The sequence below is a fragment of the Podarcis cretensis genome (genome assembly GCF_951804945.1).
Source record: "Podarcis cretensis genome assembly, chromosome: 1".
NCBI lineage: Eukaryota > Metazoa > Chordata > Lepidosauria > Squamata > Lacertidae > Podarcis > Podarcis cretensis.
This window is the reverse complement of record NC_137170.1, coordinates 123,429,944-123,450,000: the sequence shown is the minus strand read 5'-3', so window position 1 is coordinate 123,450,000 and position 20,057 is coordinate 123,429,944. Positions and strand designations below refer to the sequence as shown.

The following is a 20,057-nucleotide window of genomic DNA, read 5'->3' as shown; positions in this document are numbered from 1 at the left end:
ACAGCTGTGAGTCCAAAATGACTCCCAGGCTGAGCACCTGGTCCTTCAGGGGCACAGTTACCCCATTCAGGACCAGGGAGTCCTCCACACCTGCCCGCCTCCTGTCCCCCAGAAACAGTACTTCTGTCTTGTCAGGATTCAATCTCAATCTGTTAGCCGCCATCCATCCTCCAACCGCCTCCAGACACTCACACAGGACCTTCACCGCCTTCACTGGTTCTGATTTGAAAGAGAGGTAGAGCTGGGTATCATCCGCATACTGATGAACACCCAGCCCAAACCCCCTGATGATCTCTCCCAGCGGCTGCATGTAAATGTTGAAAAGCATGGGGGAGAGGACAGAACCCTGAGGCACCCCACAAGTGAGAGCCCAGGGGTCTGAACACTCATCCCCCACCACCACTTTCTGAACACGGCCCAGGAGGAAGGAGCGGAACCACTGTATGACAGTGCCCCCAGCTCCCAGCCCCTCAAGACGGTCCAGAAGGATGTTATGGTTGATGGTATCAAACGCCGCTGAGAGATCCAGCAGAACTAGGAAACAGCTCTCACCTTTGTCCCTAGCCCGCTGGAGATCATCAACCAGTGCGACCAAGGCAGTTTCAGTCCCATGATGAGGCCTGAATCCCGACTGGAAGGGATCCAAATGGTCCGCTTCTTCCAGGCGTGCCTGGAGTTGTTCAGCAACCACTCGCTCAATCACCTTGCCCAATAATGGAAGATTTGAGACTGGGCGATAGCTGGCCATCGTGGCCGCATCTAAAGATGGTTTTTTAAGAAGTGGTTTGATAACCGCCTCTTTCAGCGGGTCTGGGAAGGCTCCCTCACGGAGGGAAGCATTCACCACCCCACGAAGCCCATCGCCCAGTCCTTCCCGGCTAGCTTTTATAAGCCAGGATGGGCAAGGATCAAGGAGACAGGTGGTTGGTTTCACTCGTCCAAGCAGCCTGTCCACATCCTCGGAGGTAACAGATTGGAATTGATCCCATGCAATTTGACTAGACAGGACTCTAGCACTCTCCCGCCCCGGCCCTGCTCCCACGGTGGCGTCTACCTCTTCCCGAATCTGAGCGACTTTATCTGCAAAAAACTTTGCAAAATCATTGCAGGAGATCATGTGGCCCGTACTGGGCCCCGATGTAGCAGGTGGTTCCGCTAAATTGCGGACCACCTGAAAAAGTCTCCTGCCAAAACAGAGTATTATGGGAGTCGGGGAGATTATGGGAGTTGGGTCACCCACTGATATGTCTGGAGCTGGCACAGCAAAAAACAAACAAGAAAGAACCGCCTTTCCACCTTACAGCTTCCTGATCAGGAGGAAGGATTCTACAATAATTAAAGCTGTAATCCTATACCTACTTACCTGGCAGTAAGACAAACTGAACTTAACAGGTTTTGCTTTTGAGCAGGCACTGTTCTTTTTTATTATTGTTATATAGCATTTAACAAAACTCCATATAGGTAAAGGACCCCTGACCATTAGGTCCAGTCGTGGCCGACTCTGGGGTTGCAGCGCTCATCTCGCTTTATTGGCTGAGGGAGCCGGCGTACAGCTTCCGGGTCATGTGGCCAGCATGACTAAGCCGCTTCTGGCGAACCAGAGCAGTGCACGGAAACACGGTTTACCTTCCCGCCGGAGCGGTACCTATTTATCTACTTGCACTTTGACGTGCTTTCGAACTGCTAGGTTGGCAGGAGCAGGGACCGAGCAACGGGAGCTCACCCCGTCGCGGGGATTCGAACCGCCGACCTTCTGATCGGCAAGTCCTAGGCTCTGTGGTTTAACACACAGCGCCACCCGCCTCCCTAAAACTGCATATATGTTAACATAATTTCCCCCCTTGGAGTGGGACAAGCGCCAGTAGATAAATTGTGCTCTATACCGTATCCTGCTTTTCTGGGTATAAATCTTGGCACCTAAAAACAGGTTCCGCTCCCCAGAAGTACAAGAGAGTATTGATCAGAAACTATAAACTTTGATGCAGGGATAGACATTTGGGAAGTCAAGCTAAAGAGTTTTAAATCAAACACAAACTGTGTTTCTACAACACATGTAGTTGGGATTACAGAATATGCTAATTGGAGACTTATTTATAAACTGAATTTAAAATCAGCCTGCATTCACCAGACTTGTGGATGGTTAAGAAAGGAAAACACTCTTCTTGGAGGGAATTGGTTTTTCATCAAGACACGGTTCCAAGGTTCTATCTTTCCCCCGCCCTTTTTCATTTTAAAGACCTATCCTTTGAGATGCCCATATGTTATGGCAGATCTGTCAGCAGTCCTCTACATACGAGGCTGAAATGGTAACACATGAAGCTATAGCGTTTCTCAAAACTCACAGCAAATCTTTGCTTGGACCTAGCGAATTACCAGCTTGGCATCATATTGCAATTAAAGCTCGCTTCCCCACAATACTGACTGACACATCTTATTTGTACTTTAGCTGTTAAAACAATAAGAGGCTGTTAAAACATGTGGCTAATCTAAGGCACAAGCAGAAGGTCTTCAGCACGCCTGGTATAGGAGCAGGACAGCCCAATGTCCTGGCTGTGACAATGTCCGGCCTACACTCTGGACAATGCCACTATTTCACCAGTTTAGCAATCTAGGCAAAACCACACTAAGATGAGGGGAACAGAATATTATTGTACAGCAGTGAGGGTAAGAGCAGTTCAATAGTGAAATGGACTGTCATGGAAGGTGGTGGTCTCTCCTTCATTGGAGATTTTTAAGCAGAGGTTGGATGGCCATCTGTCCTGGATGCTCTAGTTGAGATACCTGCATAGCAGGAGGTTGGGTTAGATCAGGCATGGCCAAACTTGGCCCTCCAGCTGTTTTGGGACTACAACTCCCATCATCCCTAGCTAACAGGACCAGTGGTCAGGGATGGTGCGAATTGTAGTCCCAAAACAGCTGGGAGGGCCAAGTTTGGCCATGCCTGGGTTAGATGAACCTTGGGGTACCTTCGAACTCTACAATTCTGTGAGTGGTACAATCTATTTCTTGACTTTATGAGGTAAGCAATACCTGTATACCTGAAGGAGCGTCTCCACGCCCATCATTCCGCCCAGACACTGAGGTCCAGCTCTGAGGACCTCCTGACGGTTCCCTCACTGTGAGAAGTGAACTTAGTGGGAACCAGGCAGAGGGCATTCTCGATACGGGCGCCCTCCCTGTGGAATGCCCTCCCATCAGATGTCAAGGTGATAAAAAAAAAACTACACAAATTTTAGAAGACACCTGAAGACACCCCTGTATCAAGAAGTTTTTAATGTTTCATGTTTTATTTTGTGTTGAAAGCTACCCAGGGTGTTTGGGGCAACCCAGCCATATGGGTGGGGTATAAATAATAGAATTATTATTATTATTATTATTATTATTATTATTATTATTATGAAAAATGCTTGAAATGTGTAAACAAACAGAAATTATTTTTATTCACAAACAAGGAAGGTTTTACACAGGAAACTAATCACACATGGCTTATGTGGGCCTTACTTATTAGAGACTAGCAAAATATGTCAACACATTTGTACCACTGGGAACGTAACATTATATTCTCTGAACATCTAAATGAGTGCATGAATTATGTGCTAAGCTCGGGTGTGCCGCATGTCTCCTTCATACTACATGACGCCTTCTTTTCTCCCTATTCTCTAATCCGCAGGATTACAGAGATGAATTTAAAAAGGAGGCCGGCAAAATTTCATGGAAAATGAGGGTTGTAGTCAATGCTAGCCTTTTTCAGAGTAGAACCACTGGAATTAATGGTTCTAAATTAGTCACACATTAATTTCAATGGGTCTCCTATGAGTAGGAATAGTATAGAATACAACCCTGAGAAATTAAATGATTTTGAGTGAATGAAGATGAGCAGGGCAAAGGTTGCTGGTCACCCAAGAGACCTGCTGATTTATTGCTTCAAGTCCTTGCAAACATTTGAAGACTCTGCTTCATGCTATGCATACCTCTGTGTACAGTGGAAATAATCCAATCAGTATTAAGTACTTAAATATTAAGTACATTTTAATATTTTAATGTTGTATTTTAATCTTGTTTTTAAGTTGTATTCATTCAACTTGTTTTTATTATTGCTTGTTAGCCACCCTGAGCCCGGCCTTGGCTGGGGAGGGTGGGGTATAAATAAAAATTATTATTATTATTAATTATTAATTATTATTATTAAAATCAGTGCTTTTTCTCAGCCAGAGCATAGTTCCAGTACCTCTCTAATGGGTGTCATTGCAGGCCAACGCTCCCCCTGCCCGCTTCTTGTCTTTATATACTTCAGAGAAGCCGAAAACGAGCATTTCAAGTCAAAATGGAAGCTGGCTGGTGTATGAGTCTACACTATTTTTTTAAATCTATGATTTGACTTAGCTATGAGCTGCTTGAGAGCTGTGACTGGTCAAGCTATGAGGCGGCACCGATTCGTATTTCCTTTTCAAGAGAGAGAGTCCATTCTTCCTCTTTAAAACTGGGCTCAGGGCAGAACATTTGTGGTATGAAACGTTACAGGATTTTCGCAGTTCTGCGGGCACAACTGGGTGCATATTACATTATAAGCAAAAAATCATAATGAATACTCAGTAGAAGGGAAGTCTGGAGGGGCCCATAGTGGATAACAGGGCCTGTTTTTTTCTAGACACAAATGTGGTAATGAAACACAAGTATTGTTATATACAGTACTATGAAAAAGAGGCAAGCAAGTAATGAGAACTACAGGTGCTGAATTAAATCAAAATATGAAGCCACACCATACCTGGTATTATCTTTATCTTAAATCCGTTTGCTGTAAGTCTTGTATCCGACAAGTAGGGTGACCCATCAAATCTTATGCTTTCCTTGGGCATATTGCAAAGAACTTCTTTATAACGCGAATCACTAAAAAGACTGAAAATCAATCATTAATCACTTTTATGAGACAGAATCAAATTTTAATAGTGTCCCACAATCAAAGCACACGTCAATGAAATTTTAGAACTGCTTTACAGTGGTACCTCGGGTTAAGTACTTAATTCGTTCCGGATGTCCGTTCTTAACCTGAAGCACCACTTTAGCTAATAGGGCCTCCTGCTGCTGCCACGCCACCGGAGAACGATTTCTGTTCTCATTCTGAAGCAAAGTTCTTAACCCGAGGTAATATTTCTGGGTTAGCGGAGTCTGTAACCTGAAGCGTATGTAACCTGAAGCGTATGTAACCCGAGGTACCACTGTATTTCTAGGGATGCCAGCTCAGACAGCAACTACAAACACACATGCACAGTTAGAATACATCTTCCCAGCTATCCATTGTCCTGTGTTACCCCACAAGGAGAGAGCCACAGTAGCCGCTGTCCATTTTACATCACTGCAGTTGCAATCTTAATTTTTCTAGTTAAGTGATGTAGGGAAAACCATTGAGATACTTTTATTTTTGCCAACTGAAGCACATGTGGGGCTTTTCCATTGGGATCACAGCTGAGGAGAGAGGGCCGAAACCTCCCTTCCCCGCATGCAGTAATCCTGCTAGAATTCACCCCCTAATATTAAAAATAGTTAAATGCCGTCACATATAGTTGGGCTGAAGAGCAAAGGCCCACAGGAACAAAAGAAGTAATTGCACAGTTCTTTTCTCTCTGGCATCCACTGTTTCCTGCTCTTTCCCCTCTCAGCTTAAGGCAAGAACAGACAATGCCAGAGAAAGCAAAGAAAGCAAGGGTTTCCTTGTTCCCTCTACTCAGTCAAAACATTATGGCAACCAGGGAACAGTAAGCCTTTCCTTGGAGAAAGCACAGCACAGCTAAAAGGTGACTCACAAAATGGTGGCCATATTGATGCTGCCATATTTCATACCCCCACCACTGATATTTACTAAGACTGTCATATTTTGTTTGTATAGGTAGTAGGCTTTCAAAAAATCACCAGGGCGCTTTTGGCATTCAAGGGTAAATAAAATCTGGTTTAACTCTTGGACTACATGTGTCTTGTAGTGACTGTCTGAACCAGTAGTCTCTGTAGTATATATCTTATACTTATCAAATCTCCTTAACTGAATTTGTTTGATACTGGAATATAATTATACCTCAATCCATACAACCATCATAGGGCCAATTCAGCTGTAATGTCAAGCTTTAATGTCTAGTCCCCTGCCTTCTGTTATTTTCTGGCTTCAACATTGATTTCTATTGTGTCTGAAGCACAGGACCATGGTTTGCTGTCAATTTACCAACCAGGGTTAAGCCACGGACTAAGGACGTGGGTGGCGGCATGGTCTAAACCACTGAGCCTTGGGCTTGCCGATCGGAAGGTCGGCGGTTCGAATCCCTGCAATGGGGTGAGCTCCCATTGCTCAGTCCCAGCTCCTGCCAACCTAGCAGTTCGAAAGCATGTCAAAGTGCAAGTAGAGAAATAGGTACCGCTCCGGCGGGAAGGCAACTGGCGTTTCCATGCGCTGCTCTGGTTTCGCCAGAAGAAACTTAGTCATGCTGGCCACATGACCTGGAAAAACTGTCTGTGGACAAACGCCAGCTCCCTCAGCCAGTAAAGCGAGATGAGTGCCGCAACCCCAGAGTCGTTCGCGACTGGACTTAACTGTCAGGGGTCCTTTACCTTTACCTTTTTAAGGACCCTGATGAGGGAAACGGTATTCAACCACGGTTTCCTATTTCAGACATAACGGGGAAGAGACCAGGCTGGCAGTGTAGAAGCTAGCAGCTCTCTGCCCCTACTAAAATCCACGGGTTAGGGAGCCCGCACTCGCTCGGCTTGGCGAGGAGGTCGCAGAAGGGGGAGAGCAAAGCCTTCTGCCGCGGGCAAAAAAAGGAGAGGAAGCCGGGCGGGCGGGCGGGCTGGCTGGCTGGCGGGGGTCTGGCTGCGCCTGCTGCTGCCGTTGCCGCTGCTGCCGGGCTTTGACAGCTTGGCGAAGCGGAGGGAGAGGAACTTTATGGTAATTGCGGCTCTCTCTCCACTGGCCGCCTGGGTAGTGAGCCGAGCCGAGCAGGGAGTCTGGCGAGGGGGCGGGAAGAGACTTTCCCCCCTTTTTTCCACCTCGCCTGGTCAAAAAGGAGAGCGGAGTCTCCTCAGGGCGCCCTCAGGCAGGGCAGGGCAAGGCAAGCAGAGCGAGGAGGAGAGAGAGGGGAAGGGGGGGGGAGCAGCCAGGAAACGCCGCGGTGTGGAGGGGGAATCAATTAAGGAGAGAAAGCGAAAAGCCTTGGAGAAAGGGAAAAAAGGAAAGAAAAGAGGCAGCTCCGGGAGAGCGCGGGGGAAAGAGAAGCCTCGCTGCTGCTGCTTGGGAGAGTAAATTACTGTACTTGCCTTGCCCCGGGTTAGGGGGCGCAAATTACTTGCCTTGCCCCGGGTTAGGGGGCGCAAATTACTTGCCTTGCCCCGGGTGCTGATAACCCACGCTACGCCGCTGGGCCACAGGCACATTTAGGACAAGCAAAATGAAGCTGGAGATCTTAGGATCTCTGTTAGATTGTAACTATATAAGCTGGGTCTGTACTGGATTTGGGAGGGAACACAGGAAGGTGGAATCACTTTTATTACACTGTCGTAAAATAAAAAGTAAAATAAAACCAGTCATTTGCTTGTGGTCCTTTATATGACCTGCTTTTGAAATGGCATTGGCCTTACCTATCAGTTAATATAATCGGGTTGTCCAGTTTCTGTATAGGAAGTTTATGGTTTTCAAGCAGTTTTTTAAACAGAAGGGCTTCTTCCACTCTGTACGGATTCAACATCATTATCTTTTTCTCAGAGGCAATTATCCACGCGTCAGGAAAATTCGGAAGACGAATTAGGCAAGGATCATCATTAACAGCCTCTTTCTGTTTAAGCACATGAAGTTTATGTCTGAATGAATCCATAGAGAAGGGCACATGAACAATTTTTATTGCTTTGCCACTACTTGGTTTCTCCTCCATTTGAGAATGAAAAAGTTTATCAAGTTTCTGCTGATTAATTAGACAGTCTTTAAGTTTGGACTTATGTTTTCTCTCTCTCTCCCTTGTTGATCTTTGTATACTCTGATCTGAAGCTTTTCTGCTCTGCTTGTTGTATCGCTCCAAGTCTCTTTCAGCCTTTTCTTCATATCTTAACAAAGAGGGGAAGACGGGGGAAGAGAAGGAACATATGAAAAACTAGCAATGTTTCAGTCATTATATATCCACCTATAAAATATGTTTTCTCTCAAAATTAATTGTTGGAAGAAAAATAAATGTCATTCTCCCACGCTATTTTATCATCTTAGTTAATATCTTGTCTCTTATAAGTACCCCAACGTTCAGCAGCCAGTTCTGTTTGTAGTAGTGCTTATCAACACATTACTTTACAGATCTTATGTTTGTATTGTTTACCGCTACTAATCCGGCCAGGGGACGCAGGTGGCGCTGTGGGTTAAAGCCTCAGCGCCTAGGGCTTGCCGATCGAAAGGTCGGCGGTTCGAATCCCTGCGGCGGGGTGCGCTCCCGCTGCTCGGTCCCAGCGCCTGCCAACCTAGCAGTTCGAAAGCACCTCCGGGTGCAAGTAGATAAATAGGGACCGCTTACCAGTGGGAAGGTAAACGGCGTTTCCGTGTGCGGCTCTGGCTCGCCAGAGCAGCGATGTCACGCTGGCCACGTGACCCGGAAGTGTCTCCGGACAGCGCTGGCCCCTGGCCTCTTAAGTGAGATGGGCGCACAACCCCAGAGTCTGTCAAGACTGGCCCGTACGGGCACGGGTACCTTTACCTTTACCTTTACTAATCCGGCAAGTAAAGGTAAAGGGACCCCTGACCATTAGGTCCAGTCGTGGACGACTCTGGGGTTGCGGCGCTCATCTCGCTTTATTGGCCGAGGGAGTCGGTGTACAGCTTCCGGGTCATGTGCCCAGCATGACTAAGCTGCTTCTGGCAAACCAGAGCAGCACACGGAAATGCCGTTTACCTTCCCGCCGGAGCAGTACCTATTTATCTACTTGCACTTTGATGTGCTTTTGAACTGCTAGGTTGGCAGGAGCAGGGACCGAGCAACGGGAGCTCACCCCGTCATGGGGATTCAAACCGCCGACCTTCTGATCGGCAAGTCCTAGGCTCTGTGGTTTAACCCACAGCGCCACCCGTGTCCTTTAATCCGGCAAGTATTAACGCCAAATGCAAAATATGATATACAAACTATATGCACTGTATACAAGATTATGGGAATTTATGAGCTGTACAGGCATTAAACTGTTTCATACATATTTGTGAATACATTTAATGGAAAACCAGGGGACGGAGGCAGCAACATCTAAGTTTATAATACAGTGGTGCCCCGCAAGACGAACGCCTCGCAAGACGGAAAACCCGCTAGACGAAAGGGTTTTCCGTTTTGGAGGCGCTTCGCAAAACAAATTTCCCTATGGGCTTGCTTCACAAGACGAAAATGTCTTGCGAGTTCCTGCGGTTTCCCCCCCCCTTTTCCTAAGCCGCTAAGCCGCTTAGCAGCTGATCCGCTGATAAGCCGCTTAACAGCTGATCGCTAAAAGCCGCTAAACCGCTAATAGCGCTAATCCGCTAAGCTGTCAATGGGCTTGCTTCGCAAGACGAAAAAAACGCTAGACGAAGAGAATCGCGGAACGGATTCTTTTCATCTTGCGAGGCACCACTGTAATCAGCAAGCAGTAGATAATTAGAATTAAATTATCTATACAAGATATTACACTTATCAAGCCAAAAGCATTTCCCATTCTGGTTTTGAAATTAATATGGATAAAATTTGTTTTTGAACAGGAGTCACACACAGGATGGAAACTACTGTCCAGTTTTAGTGAGCAGATGTGAAGTTTGCAAACTTACTTCTTTTTCTCTTCTTCATTCAGTGTTTCCCACATTTCTTCCAATTTCAGCATTAGTTCTTCCATGCTCACTTTGGTATTTTCAGCTAACAATCGTGGGCGATGGTCTTGAGTAAAAAAGTCAAATGCTGACATGGCTTTCTTTATTATCCGATTTTTTATTATGTCATAGGCTGTAATCTGTCCCAGTTTATCATTTACGACGTTTGTTTTTTTCAGACTTTGAATGCTACTTCCCTCTTGAAATGTTTGTCGGCCATCATCATTTCTTCTCTCTTGAGGCCTTGCACGTTCCATTTCAGGAACCAAAATCCGAACAGGTTCAATGTTCTCTCCTCTGGTATTCCTAAATGCGTTCCCCAAACTCCATTTATCAGCAGTTACTTCAGAAGAAGCTTTTAGGGTTGTGGTTCTCTCTATTGCTTCCTGGAAATGGTCATTTTTCAAATCATCATCAAGGCCATTTTTAGAATTTGTGTCCATTAAGGGATTGCCATCTAGGTTAAATATCACCTTAGACTTATTCTGTTGGTGCTCACACAAAAATCTATCAGACGCAGCTGTCTCGCAGCCAGATAGTTCATTTTTGGTAGAAAATCCTACAGCTGAATTATTATACAACATTTGATTCTCCAAACAAACCTTGGTGGGTTTTTCCATTCCACTATTTTGTGCATTACTCAATGAAATCAATTGAGTGCATGCATGTGAATCAATGTTCCTGGGTTCAGCTTCATTTACAGACACATTCATTTGTTCTGCTTCATTAACAAAGATGTCTCCTGAAGTAGCACCTGACGAATCAGTTTCACAAGAAGCAGTCCCAGGTAGAGGTCCATAGAGTGAGGTCAAGACATTTTCAACAGCAAGACAGACAGACTCCTAAAGCAGAAAAATGGTAAGTACATTATTGTGATAAATAACTTATGCTAGCTAGCTACAGCATAATTAAGTCAATTGAAAATGGATTCTGCTCAGCTTATTTTTAAACCTAAAGTTATGCATTATTATTTTTAAAAAATCTAAACACATTTTAACTGTAATTATAGCAAAACAACATTATTAGACTGCTCATTTATATATAAATGGACACGCTGTACCTTATTATGCAGAAACACTTGAGATTTATCTGGTGTTAAATTGACATCCAAAGCAGATGGAGGAACAGCAATGTTGATAAAGAAAACAGGGTGTGAACGATTAGAATCCTTGTGTGAGTTCAGGTTATAGTATTGTTGAACCAGCTAAAACCAAAAAGAATAGCATTTAAAATGTACTTTCCCATTAGAAATGAATGCAATACAAAACTTTAATATGATATATACTTATCTTCTATGTGTGCAAGTAGCAACATTTTAAGTGCATGCAGAGCATGAATTTTTCTATAACATCTTGCGGGGAGTCCCCCATTAGTAGGACGGAATCAGCTTTCAAAGAGTTGTGAATTTTTTGTAAAAAACCTTGTTACCAGAAATGTTGAAATGTTACCATAACACAACGGTATTGACCTCCAATTTTTCATTAAGCATTGAAAATGGATGTGAGAGTCAAAAAAATTGGCTCATTACTATTCTACACTTACAAGAGTTAACTAATGCACTAATTAATTGTCCATTAGTAGTCTCTTGGCCTTGCTGATCAGAAGGTCAACGGTTCGAATCCCTGCAACAGGATGAGCTCCCATTGCTCTGAACCCAGCTCCTGCCAACCTAGCAGTTCGAAAGCATGCCAGTGCAAGTAGATAAATAGGTACTGGTGCAGCGGGAAGGTAAATAGCGTTTCCATGCACTCTGGTTTCCGTCATGGTGTTCTGTTGCACCAGAAGCAGTTTAGTCCTGCTGGCCACATGACCCAGAAAGCTGTCTGTGGACAAATGCCAGCTCCCTTGGCCTGAAAGTGAGATGAGCGCTGCAACCCCATAGTCGCCTTTGACTGGACTTAACTGCCCAGGGGTCCTTTACCATTATCTTATTAAGAAAGTTTGCATCTCTCTCAATTTTATGACCTATAGAAGGCAAGAATTCATGGCCAGGATCCAAAGAGCCATGCAACTAATTACACAAACTAGGACACGGTGGTGCTGTGGTCTAAACCACTGAGCCTTGGGCTTGCCAATGAGAAGGGCGGTGGTTCAAATCCCCGCGACGGGGTGAGCTCCCGTTGCTTGGTCCCAGCTCCTGCCAACCTAGCAGTTCCAAAGCACGTCAAAGTGCAAGTAGATAAACAGGTACCGCTCTGGTGGGAAGGTAAACGGCGTTTCCGTGCACTGCTCTGGTTACGCCAGAAGTGGTTGAGTCATGCTGGCCACATGACCCGGAAAAACTGTCTGCGGACAAACGTCGGCTCCCTCAGCCAGTAAAGTGAAATGAGCGTTGCAACCCCAGAGTCGTTCACGACTGGACTTAACTGTCAGGGGTCCTTTACGTTTAGAGTGAGAGTTGGCATTGCCATCTCTATCTCATACTAACAAACTCTGAAACTGAAGGGAATTTCAAATGATGTGGCCTGCTTGACAAAATTAAAAACCCTGCTGGCGCAACCTAGCCATTGTGTGCAGCTAATGAAGCTCTTTCAAACCTGGCAAATATTTTATAATCTGCTGGGACAAGGATCTGAGAAAAACCGTACCTTTAGAATTTCCTTCTGATGCACTGGTCGATTGTTTACAAAGATAAAGCTCCTTTCTGCACTTGAATGACTTGTCAAACAACCATCTGAACTGGGCTTTGGAAGAAAGCCGCTGAGAAACACCTAGAATTGCAATTAAACTGGCCATTAAAAACCACCGTTTCCCATGATAATCACTTCACAAAAACTAGAAGGTTCAGATCAGAAAGAAGAAATGACTGCAGATTTTCGTGGCATTTAGAAGTCTCCTGCTTCACTTTCCTTGAAATTAAATCAAGGCAGATGACGATGAATGAGATCAAGAGTTAGTGTGAGGCTGTCGACAGAGCACTAAATTTGGATGTTGAAAAGCCAAGTTCAAATCTCATCCAGGTTTGAAGGTCACCGGGTAACCCTAGATGTCATTCATAACCTCACCAGGTGGTTCTCACTCTCCTGGTCAGCACTTACCAGACATTGAAGTTAACCATGACTTCATCTCCAACTGAGATTTAATTCTGAACTAGGGTAGATTTCTGGAGTTAAGCCTGAATTTGAAAAGCTGCTGGAGGCTCGAAGCCCCCACAGTAGATCTTCTTGTCCTAAGGGCCTTCTACAAAAATGTTCTTTTGCACCCCACCCCCCAGTAATTTTTTCGCTGCTCTGCCTAATGGGGCGTTTTGAAGAACAGCCCTGCTAAGATAATTCAGGAAACAATCAAGTTCTTCTCAACTGAGGGAGGGAGGGACTCGGATAATTTCCAAGCTAATCCAAGGCAGGTGAGAGAGATGCCACCCACCTCAACTAATGTTAAAAAGAAGCAATTAAGAAACCTTAAAAGATACAGAGCAAACCAACAACAAGCCAATCAGAATCACAAAACCACTGCATGTGCAGCACTTAAGTATTTTTACATCCTTTTTATAGGAATAATATCTTTACCTCATTCCTAATTACAGTTACTTGGAAGGTAGCCATATTGATTTCATGTGAATGTGCAGTGGTACCTTGGTTTTCGAATGTAATCTTTTCTGGAAGTCCATTTGAGTTCTGAAATGTTCAAAAACCAAAAACTCAATAGCCAACAGCTAGGCCTCAGGATCTTGCACTCAGTCACGTGGCATATTCAACTTCCGAGGTACGTTCAAAAACCGAAGCATTTACTTCCAGGTTTACAGTGTTTGAAAACCGAAATGTTTGTCAACAGAGACGTTCAAAAACCGAGGTACCCCTATACTGTCATGGAAATCTAGTTAGGATTATAGCCTAAGAAGTGCGAACTTTGTTCCCCTTTTATGTGATGCTAGAAATTCACTGTGTGAACCAGTGACAAACAGGTAAAGCCATTCCTATGATATACCCATTGATGGTCCAAGCATAAAAAGTTCTTTAGATATAAACTACACCTTACTGAGAAAAAAATTAAGCGTGTTTTTTGTTGTCAAAACAAAACACATGCAGATGGAATGGAATGGAGTTTAACACAATAGCAACCCAAAATAGAAGTACGGTGCTCAATTTTATATCCTTATTTAAAAAGTGAAGAACTCATGCTGGTTCAACTGATGAAATAACAGGTGGGGGAAACATATAGAAAATTTGAAACTTACCTCAGGATCTTCACTATGGTGTTGAAAAGGTACCATGCCGCTCATAACGGCAGTTCCCACTACTGCCATGAAAGCCATTTTGTGATCGGACACCCTGGTCTTCTGCCACATAACTGTCTGAAACAATATAGCATAGACTTCATGTCAAAATTTTGACATTAGGTTTAGATTTATTCAACAGGGACATGACATGATCACAGATATTTGTGTGCAACACTACACTTGAAACAGTGCGTTTAACATTCTGTTCCTAGACACCAATGTGAACCCATTATTTTCTTATGATTTAGTATCTAATACAGAACACTTTCTTTCTTCTTTTGTACACAATGAGCTATGCTGAAGCAACTGGGCTGTCTATCTGAGTGCAGGGGGCATGACTGGCTGAGCTGCCTGCCTTCCAGATCAAGGATTTGGGCTTTATTTTTAACCACTGTGAAATATGAAAATGTAGGATTCTACCACAGATATCTGCTTCTTCACTCACAAATCCCAACAACGCAATTAACAGACTTAAGGGAAAATTGCAAAACAGGTTAATAAATAGGCTCACTGGTGCAGATGGGATACATGTATGTATGTATGTACGTAGGAAGTTATTGGTTATCTTTATAAAACCTTTCCCCAAAAAGTATAAAATAACTAAAGCAGCAATTAGCGAAGACGCAGGAGCATTAGAATCCATTCTTCCTTTAAGTGTTCATTATAATTCTAGGGAAGCGGGTGGCGCTGTGGTCTAAACCACTGAACCTCTTGGGCTTGCTGATCGGAAGGTTGGCAATTCAAATCCCCGCAACAGGGTGAGCTCCCGTTGCTCGGTCTCAGCTCCTGCCAGCCTAGCAGTTTGAAAGCATGCCAGTGCAAATAGATAAACAGGTACCATTGTGGCGGGAAGGTAAACGGCGTTTCCATTCGCTCTGGTTTCTGTCACAGTGTCCCGTTGTGCCAGAAGCAGTTTAGTCATGCTGGCCACATGACCCAGAAAGCTGAAAGCGACATGAGCGCCGCAACCCCATAGTCGCTTTTGACTGGACTTAACCATCCAGGGGTTCTTTACCTTTACCTCATTATAATCCTGTTCAAAATAGGCACTTTCCATCAAACTTTAAAATGCTCAATTAACCTACCGCTGCAGAGAGAACAGAAAACGGCCTTTATCTAGATATGCACATCCTCAAAAGGCTGCTTACTGCAGTATGTTCCATTCACAGCAGCAGTTACAGTGGTACCTCTGGTTACAAACTTAATTCGTTCCAGAGGTCTGTTCTTAACCTAAATCTGTTCTTAACCTGAGGTACCACTATAGCTAATGGGGCCTCTCGCTGCCGCCACGCGATTTCTGTTCTTATCCTGAGGTAAAGTTCTTAACCCAAGGTACTACTTCCGAAGTGTTTGTAACCTGAGGTACTACTGCAATAGCTACGGCTCTGCACTTGTACCAACACTCAGAGATGGATTGGAAAATTACACCCGGATTCAGGAGCAACACAACTATATTATATTCAGGGGTCCGCAAATTCAATGGGTTTGGCAATAGTTGCATCTACGGAGTCTAGTGGACCTGATCAATCCAAGCAGTTTTCCTGCACACAGCACCGTCCAGAATATACACGAAGGACAAACTTCTGGTTCTGTTGTTTCTGCCCCCCGCCCAATGCAATGGCATCTAAAAGCTGACTTCAGTATGCAAATGCAGTACTGCACACAGAATCACAGAATTGTAGTGCTAGAAGGGAACTACGACATGGGGCCAAAATCCACAGCCCTGAGATTAAAAAGTCTACGTTCTACAGACTGCAGAGAAGCTAAATATCCTCTGAAAGTATCTTTCCCAGACCTACATTCCCCGTAATGTGACTGCAAACAGTGCCTAAGAAATCAACCAGAGACTCAAACACTATTTCCCCCAAAATTGTGGAATTGTTGTTTGTAGAGACACTTTCAATAGTTTTTCACTTTTCTGATTGGGTCTTGTTTCTTCCAACAAAGCAGTTTTTTAATAGCATTTAAAAAAAGAGAGAGGTTATATTTGCAAGGCATTGTTTTCACGTGTTTTGTTAAAATATTAACATTTAAAGCAAATGATTACATCTAGACCAAGATGCTTTTGACACAACTGATATAAACATCACGGTGCTTATTTTATTTTTTATTTTTTTAAAACTTTTTATTGATTTTTCATTTTAAAACAAACAAAACAAACAGACACATACAAACATATATATTTTCATATCCTCCTTTTCATAAACCTTCTTTCATGGACTTCCCCATACCTCACCGTTTCTGCTTCCTTATTTTACAGTTTTTCAGCAACCCCTTGGTCCAATTATATTTATAACTTATTTTTTCTCAGTTTCATCTTAATTCATCAAACAATTTCAGCTGCAATTCTGCATCTTCCTTCCCCTTTACATTTTAGCACTCATCAATTTTACAACAGTTCTTAAGATAAACTTTAAATTTCTTCCAATCTTCCTCCACCGTCTCTTTCTCTTGGTCACGGATTCTGCCGGTCATTTCTGCCAATCCCATAAAGTCGATCACTTTCGTCTGCCACATCACGGTGCTTATTTTAGCTTCTATCAATGTGACGCCGCAGATATAAATCTTAGTTGCTGATTAATGCAAGGATGTTATTACATTGCCTGACCTGCTGAATGTCTGATATACATAACTCTTCAAAAGATCAGTTAAAAAAAGTTTTAAGAGCTCTGGAACATGAGAACTTACTAAATGCAAAATTTGTAAAAGCAGGTAACAGCTAATCACCAGAGGAATTTCTTATTTACTTTTCCTTAGGAATTGGAATCAGTAGGGAAAACCTGCAAAACTGATTTTTTAAAAAAATCAAATGCACCAAGCCCAAAAAGCCTTGTTAACTTTTACATTTCTTTACTTCTGAAAGCAACTTGATTTCCCAAGCAAGCTTCCTTGCACTACTTTATAATCTTGATTATACTCCGAAATCGTGCTATAAATATATCACACACACCCATGTATTTTCTAGGTCACATAAACCTGGGGCCTAGGATGAGCCAAGAAAGAATATGACTCTGGGCAGTATGATGACACTGCGAAAGTACCCTATCAAAATATATTATTACATACAGACCATCTTAGGTTTTGACAGAGCTGGCCAAATATATCTTGACTCCTCTCTGTTTCATTGAAGAGTACTGCATGAATCGAAAGACTACGAAGTCTTTGACATCGCTTTTGCCCAGATCTGTTCTGTGTGGGGTGCTGGGGAACCAGCCCACCTTACACAGAACAAATGCCTGCTAGACCTATTTGAATGATACTGCTTCCTATAGGCTGCCACTGAGAAAATTTGCTTTTTAAAAAAAAATACACAGAAAGGTGATTCCAGGGCTGGTGAACTTCCATGATACAAACCAGTAATGTTCCATTTTCCAACTGTTCCCTCCACCCCTTGAAAACTTTTGTTGTTTCAAAGTACGTTTTTTAAGCTGCCAATTAGTTAACAGCATAAACTGTTTTGCACTTGTTTGACATATCAAAGTTATTTGTCTGTCCCTTTTCAATCCAGAAGAGAATAACCTAACTATATTTTGTAGGCACTGCACTCTTCTTTCCTGGATTAAGGAGACTAAAATAATAACAAGAGAGGAGATAAAGAAATAGTATATTTACAAGCAGGGCAAAAAAAGAGAGATGCTTGCCACCTGGGACAACTGTGTCCTGGCGGAATTCAATTTTAGATCCTTAAGTAGATGCAAACATTGTAAAACAAAATCTTAGAGATAAGCATGGAAGTTCATCTCAAAACAGACACAACTTCACACTTGTGAAAAGGAGGATGTCTTGTGGGGATTGAACTATTTTTAGGCTGATGCTTATTTCTGATAGAATGTAGTGTTGGAAATGACCTCAAGAGTCATCTAGTCCAGTCCCCCACAATGCAAGAATCACAGCTAAGGAATCCCTGACAGATGGTTATCCAACCTTTGCTTAAGGTAAAGGGACCCCTGACCATTAGGTCCAGTTGCGGCCGACTCTGGGGTTGCGGCACTCATCTCGCTTTATTGGCCAAGGGAGCTTCCGGGTCATGTGGACAGCATTCCTAAGCCGCTTCTGGTGAACCAGAGCAGTGCACAGAAATGCAGTTTACCTTCCCACCAGTTTACCTATTTATCTACTTGCACTTTGATGTGCTTTCGAACTGCTGGGTTGGCAGGAGCAGGGACCGAGCAACGGGAGCTCACCCCGTTGTGGGGATTCGAACCGCCAACCTTCTGATCGGCAAGTCCTAGGCTCTGTGGTTTAACCCACAGCGCCACCCACATCCCTCTCAACCTTTGATTAAAAACTTTCAAAGAAGGAGCATCCAAGGTAGACTTTCCAAGGTAGACCATTCCACTGTTTTGACAGCTCTTACTGTCAGAAAGTTCTTTCTAATGTTTAGTCAGAAACTCATTTCTTGTAATTTGAATCCATTGGTCCAGGTCCTACACTCTGGAGCAGTAGAAAACAAGCTTGCTCCATCTTCCATGTGGCAGCCCTTCAGTTATTTGAAAATGGCTACCACCTCTTAGTCTTCTCCAAGCTAAACATACCCAACTCCCTCAACTGCCCTTCGTAAGACTTTGTTTCCAGGTGTCCTGGTTTGTCTTAATATAATTTTTATGTAAGCTTTGTGGTTTGAGTACACATGCTTTGTGAACCACCCAGAAGACATTTTTGAATAAGTGGCATGAAATGTAAATATATAATAATAACATAAAAAATGGAAATAATAGAGAAAAATGGGAACCAATTATGACTTCTGCAAGGAATTTGCAAGTACCAGAATCATGCTCTGAAGAAGCAAACACTGATATAATATTAGAAAAACCCATATTAAAAACAAAAGCATATACAAAGGCCTAGTTCACATGTAACACAAAATCAAAGTATGGTTTACCATGAACAAGCAAGTTTACTTGTGCACAGGGAAAAAACTGTCACAAGTCTCCTCTTCCCTCTCTCCTGCTGCCATGTTTGCAAAAGCTGAGCCATAGTTTACTTAAGTGCTATGTCCAAACCTGGATGTATGGTTTGTCTCACTACAAGCAAGTTTGGACACAACACTAAGGCAAACCATGGCTTAGCTTATGGTTGCATGGCAGTACCAAGAGCAGGGAAAGAGCAAAACAGCTGCAATTTTCTCCATGTGCACCAGCACGCTTGCTTGTTCACAATAAGTCAAAGTTTAGCTTAGTATTAGGTGCATACCAGGCCACTGAGGCAATGCTAACTGTTCAGTACTGAATGACAGAATAGAATCTATTCTCGTTTCTTTATATTACTTGCACAACTCAGTTTTCGTTGCCTATCAAGTGTTTGTTTCTGTGGCAATGGCCGGGTCTCAAGTAGCACTAAGCCATGGTTTAGTGGACAACCCTCAGTGAGACAGAAAACACCAGGGTTGCATGTTCTTCCTTCTTCCTATATAAATGAGGACCTTCTGCCAAAATTACCTCCAGTTTCAAAGAATCATGGTTTAATAGTGGGTAAACTAAGAATCCTGATTTAAAACGAACAATGTTTAGTTACTAAACCCAAGTTACAAATCACAGGTTATAGAGCTGGCTTAACTATTGTTTGTTTGAAACCAGGATTCTTGCTTTGTACACAACAAAGTGCCCTTGAAACTGAAAGTAATCTTCACAGACAGCAGAAGGAAGGGATTGTGTACAAGAACACTTTGTCTAGGCCCCCTGAATCTTGTCTATGTAGTGCTAACGTTTAGCTGCTAAACCATGGTTAGCAGTACAGTGGTACCTTGGTTTGCATACGTCTTGGTTTGCATACGTTTTGGATTACAAACACATCAAACCCGGAAGTGTGTGTCCCAGTTTGCAACCTTTTTTCGGATTACAACCCCCCCCCCCTTTTTTCTTTTTTTTTGGATTACGAACAAATTTCTTTTGGAAGCCCCATTGGCGAAAGCACACCTGTTTTGGTTTACAAACAGACCTCTGGAACGGATTATGGTTGTAAACTAAAGTACCACTGTATGTGTAAACAAGCTCAATGTCC

At 43.4% G+C, this 20,057-nt stretch overlaps 1 protein-coding gene and 1 long non-coding RNA gene across 2 annotated transcripts in view; one reads left to right on the top strand and one right to left on the bottom strand.

Annotated features, from left to right (window-relative positions):
- PMS1 (PMS1 homolog 1, mismatch repair system component) overlaps positions 1 to 20,057 on the bottom strand; it is a 61,580-nt gene that overhangs the window by 6,339 nt on the left and 35,184 nt on the right. The window contains exons 6-11 of the mRNA XM_079977323.1: positions 14,016 to 14,132; positions 12,427 to 12,549; positions 10,899 to 11,042; positions 9,800 to 10,680; positions 7,621 to 8,079; positions 4,766 to 4,896 (exon numbers count right to left, since the gene is read on the bottom strand). Coding sequence (XP_079833449.1) covers positions 4,766 to 4,896; positions 7,621 to 8,079; positions 9,800 to 10,680; positions 10,899 to 11,042; positions 12,427 to 12,549; positions 14,016 to 14,132 — 1,855 coding nt within the window. The remainder of the gene's footprint in view (positions 1 to 4,765; positions 4,897 to 7,620; positions 8,080 to 9,799; positions 10,681 to 10,898; positions 11,043 to 12,426; positions 12,550 to 14,015; positions 14,133 to 20,057) is intronic.
- Positions 10,593 to 14,679, top strand: LOC307220304. The gene is made up of 2 exons (XR_013840826.1): positions 10,593 to 10,700; positions 14,350 to 14,679. It is a non-coding gene; the product is annotated as an uncharacterized lncRNA (long non-coding RNA).